Source organism: Micromys minutus, assembly GCF_963924665.1.
Source record: "Micromys minutus genome assembly, chromosome: 28".
NCBI lineage: Eukaryota > Metazoa > Chordata > Mammalia > Rodentia > Muridae > Micromys > Micromys minutus.
In genome coordinates this window covers 9485019-9495245 of record NC_137963.1, presented here as the reverse complement: position 1 = coordinate 9495245, position 10227 = coordinate 9485019, and the positions used below count along the sequence as shown (strand labels likewise).

General features: G+C 40.2%; 1 protein-coding gene across 1 annotated transcript in view; it reads right to left on the bottom strand.

Annotated features, from left to right (window-relative positions):
* Positions 1–1342: 1342 nt before the first annotated feature.
* The window catches only part of MEGF9 (multiple EGF like domains 9), a 94043-nt gene continuing 85158 nt past the window's right edge, over positions 1343–10227 (bottom strand). The window contains exons 5-6 of the mRNA XM_080940370.1: positions 7672–7941; positions 1343–5993 (exon numbers count right to left, since the gene is read on the bottom strand). Coding sequence (XP_080796496.1) covers positions 5542–5993; positions 7672–7941 — 722 coding nt within the window. The 3' untranslated portion in view covers positions 1343–5541. The remainder of the gene's footprint in view (positions 5994–7671; positions 7942–10227) is intronic.

Sequence of the window (10227 nt, the reverse complement as noted above, 5' to 3'; positions counted from 1 at the left end):
ATTTTTGTAAAAATTATTTTTAGTAACAATATTATTTTGTGTATGGGTTGGAGTCAAGAGGACAACTCCATGGAGTCAGCTCTCTGCCTCCACCTTTACCGGGGTCCTGGTGACTGAACTCCAGTCTCCAGGTTTGTGCAGTAAGCACCTCTATCAGCTGACTGAGCCCTCTCACCATTCCTAGCTTAACTGGAAGTCTAAGGGAGCAAGGGATAGAGATGAAGCTCTAGAGAGCTTGTCTAGCATGTATTAGCCTCAGGGTCTTCTGAAATCCTGCCATAAGAAAAATCAATAAGACAAAACTGATTATAATGGTTTTATTTACAATTGTTGCTGCATTTTAATTACAATAGAGCATTTAAATCAGTTGTGATAATGCAATGTATAAAGATACTTCATACTTTCAGTGGTATTTCTCCTACTGTGTTGTTTGTATACATTTTTTTTTTTTCTCTTGAAAGCTTTATTTAGCTTCCTGGCACAATTATTTTGTTTCCTTAACATACCAAATATATATCATACAGACATATGATGTTAACTACTTAAGGTTTGCTTATGAAGTATATTTTAAATTTTAGCTCAATCAACTGAAATATAATTTTCTTTTTAATATAGAGTCTCTTGTAGCCCAGGTTGGCCTAGAATACACTATGTAGTATTGATTCCCCTGCTTTCACCTCCCAAGTGCTGAGATCACAGGTGTGAGCTATCATGAGCAGCTGAGGTAGAATAAATTGACTTAAGGTTTTAAAGTTCTCAGTGCAAGGACCTGACTGAGGATGTTTAATGGGATAAGCAGATGGCATCTCATTAAACATGATTTAACAGTAAAAAGGAAACTTCTTCAATGGAATCTTAAAATTATAGAAAGATGCACTGTTTTATGGGTTACCTACTAAACGCAGAATGTACTTCACTTCCAGAGTTCAGAGAGTATTCACATGCAAATGTCAGAAATCCAAAGGGGATCAGTCTCAACCCATTTTGATAGAAATCCCAGTGGATAGCACACAAGCTTGTTAGAAATCTCACGGAGTGGAACAGAAGACAGAAAATGGTGTGAATAAATATATATGCTATTGTTTGTTTATTGTAAGGGCTGAGGTTGGAACTAGAGGCCTTGGGCCTTGGGCTTGGTATGCAAGTGAGGTATACCTAAGCCATATCCCCAGCCCAATAATAAATGCTCATATATGTTTTCATCTCTGGTGTGAGTTTGCTGTCTGAGAATGCATTGTCCCATGTGGTACCTCCTCCCCAAGGGTAGACACTTCTTTGATGAACATAAATAAGACCCTGGTCAGTACAGAAAGGATGTGAGGACTTCCATGAAATAAACTGACAAGTGATCTGTAGCACTTACCCGGAGACTTCTAAAATCTCAGTACGTAAAAAACTGAAGCAAATCTACAATGGGTACAAATTATATACATTTATTAATAATTTTAAATAACACTCTTGTATAAATTCTTTCATATATTCAAATCATACACAAATTTAGAAATGCATCATGAAGCCTAGTACAACACATATATGAGACATGGTTTTTAAAGTTTGGGTTAGGATTTTAGTGACATAAATACAGTTTTAAGTTGTAGAAACATACCGTAATTCATTGGGCTGGTATTTAAGAGAAGAGAATGCTTGTGCCTAGCATTAAAAGTGAACTAGAAGTCATTTAGCTTTAGGCAACTTGAATCTGAAGCTCTGGGCTCACTCCAGGGCCGCTGAAGTTTCTATGTATGTATAAGTAACTAGGAAGATCCGCAATGTCTTTGAAAAGTATCATTCAAACCACTGGTGTTTTAATGATCCATACTCTTTAGACATTTGATATTATTTGACTTCTTCAGGTCAATCACCATGTTCTTCCTGCTTAGCCATTCGCTCAGAGGGAAAGAAAAAGACAAATTAGCCTTGCCCAGCTCTACAACACAGACTCCAAACCCCCCTCAACTCCTAAATCATTTGCTGTCAAAATTACCAACAGACTTACAGGTATTTATTTATTTAATGTTTGTGTGTGTATGGATGAAGTCACAACTTCTGTTGCCCTAACAATAGCACTGGATTCTTTTAACTCATTCTGAATATTGAATATTTTGTCAGAGAGCTTTTCTTGACTGATGTAGAAACCCAATTCCTACACACACAGCACTTCAAACTATAAGAAGCCAGACAGAATCGTCAAAATTAATTTTATGTCTATAAATGTAAAAAAGAGAAGAGGACCAGGGTAAATAATGAATAATAAAGCTCCGACTCTCTTTTTCTAAAACACAACACCTTGATGATCAGATAATCCAAATTAACTGGTAGATCAGTGAGTATTTCTTTGAGATTAATGATTCTGGAAATACTATGACTAGGGAAGCATGATATCATTTGGGATTTAGATAGTCTTGTTAAAAAAACAAAATGAAACAACAACAAAAACAAACCACAAATCAAAACAACGATAAAAACCTATCCTCCCAGCCCACGCCTAGCTTGCTGTCCTACCTTAATACCTAAGTATCCCTGGGAAAAATAATGTACTGGGTCCACAGCATGTTCACATAAACAAGAGGCTTTCATTATCGTCTTGTTTTCTCTGGAATTTGAAAGACTGTGAATAAAAGTCCTTGGAGGCAATGTGGGGATGCTGATGAGGAGGGAGGTCAATGACATGGTTGACACTGGCACGATATCCACCTACCAGAAATGCACAGGGCTTAATAAGGGGAACCGATGAAGGTAGCACTGCCGTTTAGACAAAAGTTGCTCCAGCCTTGGGCTTTGCAGAGGGCTTATGGAAATGGGTGGAGCCTCCAGAGGAATGGGAACCCTGAAACGGGTTTTCTATTGGTTCCCACTCTACTTTCAAGGGAGGATGACCTCATGGTTGATTATTTACAGAAACACTATTTCTATAAGCAGGGCACTGGGGTCACTAAATAATGTTATTTGAAACACATTTTAAGGCTATACCTTTTCTTCATTAAAAAAAAAAACATGATTTAGGAGCTATTAACAGGTATTTGATAAATTTGTGGTTTAGTTTCTGTGTTATCTTTTAAGATCTATATCAGAAAATCTCAATTTAGCTGGAATTTTGACGATTTACTTTGGATCTCAGACTCATACAAACATTATTATATTTATCTATTGGGTGAACATCTGTTTAACAAGCGCTTGGTTTTTTTTTTTATCTCCCTACCATTATTTTGGGCAGGAGACGGGGTATCAGGGAGGCAGTCCCTGTGCTTGGTGCTTTGGGACTGTGTGCTGCACCTTCAATACACACCTGTGCTACAATGCCTAGAAAAATCCTCTCTGCTCCCCTCCCCAAGTCACTTGCTTTAATGAACACTAATCGGCAGCTTTGCCTTCTCATCATTAATCCTGTCTTTAGGTAGAAATCCTCTTAAGTTCTTTTAACAGTCTTTAGTAGCCCTGAATTGTGCCTGTGAGTCACATGCTCTCCCCTCCCCCATGGTGGGGAAGTACACGTGAGAGCACACAGGGCTCTGTAGAAGCATCCACAAATGGGGATTCTCATTGCAGCCAGCCAGGACCCATGGCCAGTCGATTCATATGTGGTCACATAGCAAAATGACAACAAAGTAGAGGCGAGAATTGATTCCAGGAATAATAATGATGTGCACGGTAGAGTGCTGAACAACTTAGACTCTCTGTGCCTCAGTTACTTCATCTATGAAATGAATATAGGACTACTTCCTAAGGAGGCTACAGTAAGGACCAAAGCACACACATGGAAAGGTATTTTGTAAATGACAAAGGGCAATAAAATATTAATATATTTTCTAATTCTAAGGATTAAACCCATAGACTTATATGCTAGGCAATCAATCGGCCACTTGTGAATTCTTTCAGTATGATGATATGTAATGTCTACCTTTATAAAGACAGACAACTATTCAGAGCACACTCAGGTTACCTATGGATCCTCTAGGATACAGTCATTTCTAAACCCTGAGAAAAAGGTGGGGTCTCCTACAGAGGATGACCAAAGTCTCTATTTTTCTGAGGACATAAGCAAAGGAGTCTGAGTTTCCTAGGTCTGGTCTCTGTTCCCACCTGACTACTTCGTCACCTTTCCTGGCTCTCAATCTGAAGCCTGTGGATGTGTAACAAATGAAAGCAGCAGTAGTTAGCCCCAGGGAAAATAGCATCAAAAGCAAGGACTGAATACACACCGACCAGAGTGACCCTCTGCCCAGAAATGAAGGTGGATGAACTCTCGCACTGAAGAAGCCAAACATTCCTCGTGATGCGTGGGTGACAGCTTATGCTCAAATGTCAGAGGCCTTTATTTTGGCAGATATGGGAGGCACATAAATATTTCATGGGCATAAAAATGAGGAACCCGAAGTGATGTGATGGCTTTTCTTTGCAATTAAAATTTTCTATCCTTTGGAAGACTGTCTTTTACATTCAGGAAAGAAGTCTTTTCTTGAGGATGTTTACACTGAGCACTGTAAAACAGAGTGGCTAATCAGGTGGGTCGGGAGAGTGCAGCCTGTGTTCCAGTTTCACAATTATAGACTTCAAAATCTATTGCTTGACTCTATGGTAAGTCAAAGAGTACATGACTCTAGGTGGAGAGAAGAAAGGTTAGAAACATTTGTCCTCTTACAAATTTCAACAGTGTCCAAAGAGGGACTAAAATGACTGATGCTCACCAGAGTCCCAGCTCTAGCAACATTGTTACCTATTTTACAGTATTTTAACCAATTTCCCATATCTTCTTTTTACAACACCATTAACTGCTATACAGATAAAGTCTAGATGATAAAATAGGACATGATTTTTTTACAAATAGATACAAGTACAATGTTGACCAGATAATGCTACATTAATTATGTACACCTTGTTTCTTTAGAGGCAGGAAGCTCTCCAAGGAGGACTATCAGCTCTCTGCCCTCTGAGTGCTGTGCCTGCACTCACCGTGGAAGCTTATTCCTGTGCTTTAATTCCATTCTTGAAGGAAACTCTTGGGAAGAAAGCCAAGTCCTTCTACAGAACTTCTTGGGACCTTTTAACCCTTAGTCTACACACACAACCAATATATATTTTTAACTGTGGTATAGCCTAGGTATCATCTCTTTCTCAGTTACATCTCTTAGTACAGTAAAATGAACACATCCCTGCCTCTCTTTTATAAAATATGTTTTCGAAATGGAGATGAAGTCTTCCATCAGTCTCTCTCCTCCACCTCAACACTGTGTCATGCCTGGTGAGGTGAACACTTTCTAAGCAGTTCTTTGAGAGGCCAGGTAGACTTAGGCTGCTCTGTGGGATTCAGTCTTTCCATACACACATGTGGTTTGCTACAAAAATATACTTTACTTCAAGTCCACAATGACGATGAGTGCTTCAGATCTTCATGGGGAGTAAGAGCAACAGACAGGCTAAGCACACTACAGTTTGTACCTGAACATTTGCACAATGCCTTTCTCAGCAAACGTTACCCATGCTCTGTGTAGCCAGAGGTCAGGTGCTACTTTAGTGAGCACTGTGTTCTGACAGCTCAGCTTCTCAGGCTTTGTAGTTATGGATGGGCGTTGTCAGGGTCAGCTGCCCATTGGGAGCCACTTCGTTGGCATCGTCCTCTAACAATCCCGACACATCTGCATTGGGGATGCTGTCATGATAGCTGCTGAAACTGATATTGTCTTCTTTCAGCTCGATGGTCCAAAAGGGAGCATTGAGTTTCCTATTTTGGTACTCTCGGTACATGTACACAGCTCCTACAAACCCCATTAGCAGCACTACCACAATGATGATGACTGTCAAAATGATGATGTTAAACTGGGTCCATGAGACATCAGCAAGAGCTGAGGTGCTGTTTTCAGAAGAACTTACTGAAAAGATAGTCTGCAGGGTTGTGGGGGCAAATGTACTATTTATAACAGGGGTGGGCACTGATGTGGTCAAAGAGGCATTGGAAACCAAAATGGTAGAACCTTCAGGAGTTGGAACAACAACTTCTGAAAATAAAAACAGAGAATGAAATGTAAAAGACAAAATTATCTAGTTTTGAGAAACAATAAAAGAAATACACATGAGAGTGAAAGTTGATATGGGATGTTGATATGGTACTCTGCTTAGAGGGATGCAAGTTAAAAATAATCTTTAAATAAATACAATGATAAATATGGAGTCTGGAAAACTCATTTACTGCATCTTACATCCAGGTCTGTTCTTCAATGTATAATGCCTATACTCAACTTTACAAAAATTCTAGCATGAAAGTTTTCCATCCCTCCTTATGCATGTATAATCACAGGCATTTCTGCAAAGGCTGCAAATGTGTCACCACCAAATTCTAAATCACATGGTTTAAGATGACAATTATATGATCTAAAATATATCCAGCACATCTGATGGCTTTTAATGAAAGTAAAATTCTCCTTAAAAAAGTATAAAAATGTAATCCGGTAAACAATTTAATGCTCCCAGTTGATGCCAGCCGAAGGAGAAAGGAGGTTTCCTTTAATCCTGTGAAGAGATTTCTTGCTTTGTGTGTTGTTATTTTATAATCAAGAAACTACATTTTAGACCCTTTATGGTGGCATAGCTCAGTGGAAGGATGAAAAGGTTTTGGATCAGGTTTTGGACTAGGTTAAGTCTGGGTTTGGACTACCGGTAAGTCAATCTCTAAGAATTTGAGATCCTTCATCTGTTAAACATGAATAATAATATCTAATTCATAGAGTTCTTGGGAAACTTTATATGTACATTAGTGAACATTATGGCTACTCAATAAAATTATAATAAAAATAGCTATTACTCTTCATCACCACAGTCTACTACACCAATTACCCTAAAACCAGGCAAAGCTTTTATTCCTTCATGCCTAAACAAAATCCCATCCCAACCCTATCTTCTTGGCAGTTTTGTCTGGATACATGGTGGAATGCTAAGTGACAGCATTTTAGCTAGTGATGTGGTTCAATCTTATCACCACATCAGAATACCAAAATGTGGCAGAAAGATGCCTCACGTCAGAGCCAACTGTACCTCAGTTCAGTAATCAGTGTACACTGGCAAATCAAGGAGCAGTTTGTACAGAGCAGGATTTAATCTCTCTGTAGAGAATAATCCCTAAATATCCCAGCTCCTCCTGAACAACTTAACCATTTCTAAACTCTCACTAAACACTCCCACAAGGAGCATTCCATAGTGTGCCTTCTAATTTAGAATTCAAATGGAATAGTAACAAGATTTCATCTCCCACATGAAGCCATGTCAGCTCAGAGTGGGAAGAGGCTAGAAAGAACTGGTTTCCCAGATGGAATTTCCAAGTAGACTTGAACATAGGTCCTTCCCTGAAAAGGCCTTTGATGATCTCTGAAATGATGTGTCAAGAAGCAATGGGAAAGAACTTTCAGGACCTTTCAGTTCTAACAGAGAGAAGAAGGGAAACATGTGCACTTGGTCTCATTGTCACGACTTGGTCTTGGTCTTCACATTTCTGGAATGGATGCTGGAAGATCAGGAGACAACAGAAGGGAAAGAAACCTCTTTAGGCAAATACCTATCAAAATTTATTTCCAGAAACTCGTTCTGGTAGGACTGGAAGGTTTACAGAGCTAATGGCAGCCGTGTTGAAACATTCAATGCTAGCCTCAGATACTCAATGTGTAATCTTAGCTGGAGTTTTACCTTGCTTGATGCAGTTTCTCTGAGGATCCCGAACATAGCCTTCTAGGCATTTCTCACACCAGAACCCAGTGGTGTTATGCAGGCAGTTGATGCACTCGCCACTCTCGGGCTTGCAAATCTTTGGAGTTTTAATTGGGTCCACATGGCCATGACATTTGCACCGTGTGCAGATGCTGTCGGAATTGTAATAGCCATTTTCACATTTATTGCAGTTCTGGCCTGTGTACCCATCTTTACACTGGTCACATGTAGGCTCCAACGCACCAGCTTCTAACAGAATAACCAAAATAGAAAGAACATTAAAACAACTTAGTATAGTTTCAACCTAATTAAAAAAAAACAAACAAACTATTTACCCTCCAAAAGTTTTCAAAATCCTCCCTGGTGTGTTCTCTCAAGGGACACACAGAACCCACAGTCTAACACAGTACGTTAACTTTCCAGTGTACTGAAGGAATGATGAGCCTGCTCAGAAAGCCCACTGAAGAGGAGGGAAAAAGAAATGTGCTTTCACTACATGTTTCAGCACCTGTGATACTGTCACTTACATAGAGCGTGAGTGTGAGTGTGAGTACTGTGCATGCGCAGATCCACATGGGCAACTGTGTGTTTGCATGTCCTCTCCACCCACCATGTAGGTTCTGGGGATCAAACTCAAGGTTGGTCAGTTTTGCTACCTTGTATCTTTTACCCACTGAACTACCTCACAGGTCCTCACATAGTATTTGCTTGTTTGTTACCTGTTTACAATGAAATATACACTTCTTCTCCATGTTGCTTTTGGCAATGGTGTTTTATCATAGCAATAGAAACCCTAAGACACCCTCTTAGTGCACCCATTATATTATGGACTTACTCACTATATTGGACTTATTTGTATGTTGTTTGAACATTAGACCCAGTGATCTGTACTGGTAATTTAGCTAAACCGCTTTGTGTTCCTGATGGGTTGCAGGCACGAATCTGACCAAGTATTATTCTGATTCAAAAATAAAAGATCTCCCCCTACTCTCTCTCTCTCTCTCTCTCTCTCTCTCTCTCTCTCTCTCTCTCTCACACACACACACACACACACACACACACTTACACACATACACACACTCACACATAAACTCACACACACACACACACACACACACACACACACCAGTTAATTTTAAGTATATCTTGACTAGCTCAAAAGTGGGTAGTTCCATGCATTTGCTAAAGAATTTCATGAACTCTAGAAAATATCATCCTGAGTGAGGTAACCCAGTCAAAAAGAACACACATGGTATGTACTCACTGATAAGTAGATATTAGCCCAAAAACTCAGAATTCACAGACCACATGAAGCTCAAGAAGAAGGAAGACCAAAGCATGGATGTTGCAGTCCATCTCATGGAGAACAAAATACTCAAAGGAGACAATATGGAGACAAAGTGTGGAGCAGAGACTAAAGGAAAGGCCATCTAGAGACTGACCCAAGTGGGGATCCACCCAATATACAGACACCAAGCCCAGACTCTTGTGGATGTCAAGAAGTGCATGCTGACAGGAGCCTGTTATAGCTGTTTCCTGAGAGGCTCTGCCAGAGCCTCACAAACACAGAGGCGGAAGCTCACAGCCAACCACTGGAATGAGCACTGGGTCCCCAGTGGAGGAGCTAGAGAAAAGACTAAAGGAGCTGAAGGAGTTTGCAGTCCCATAGGAAGCAAAACAATATCAACCAACCAGAACCCCTGGAGTTCCCAGGGACTAAACCATCATCCAAAGAGTAAACATGAAGAGACCCATGGCTCCAGCTATATAAGTAGCAGAGGATGGCCTTGTTGGGCATCAATGTGAGGAGAGGCTCTTGGTACTATAAAGACTTGATGTCACAGTGTAGGGGAATGCCAGGGTAGGGAGGTAGGAGGGAGTGGGTCGGTGGGTGGGGAACAACCTCATAGCTGTATTACAAACTGTTTAGAATGTTTAAGTAACCCAAGTTAAAGGGCCAGATAGTAAACTCATGGTTATATTAGATTCTGGTTTAATTATAATACTGGGACCTGGGAGGGAGGAGGGAGAAGAGAAAAAAACGGGGAGCAGGATCAGGTATTGGAAGTGACAGAAGTACATGCGGTCAGGAAATTGAATAGAAATCTATAGCAGTGGGGCATAGGGAACTGGGCATAGCCACTAAAAAGTCCCAGACCAGGAAAGCAAGAGGCTCTCAGGGATGACTTTAGCCTAATTCCCATCAAAGGAGAGATACACCCTGGACCCCAGTTGAGGGATGGGACCACCCACCCATCTCAAAATTTTTAACCCAGAAATGTTTCTGTCCAAAGGAAAGACAGTGACAAAAAAAAAAAAAAAAAAAAAAAAAAAAAAAAAAAAAAGGAACAGAGACGCAAGGAAAGGCCATCAAGAGACCTGACAAATATAGATGCAAATACAGCCAACAATTGGACTGAGCCAGGAGACCTCAACTGAAGAGCCAGAGGAAGGACTCAAGGAGCTGAAGGGGATTGCAACCCCATAGAAAAAAAAAATCAATTAATTGGATGACCCAGAGCTCCCAGAGACTCA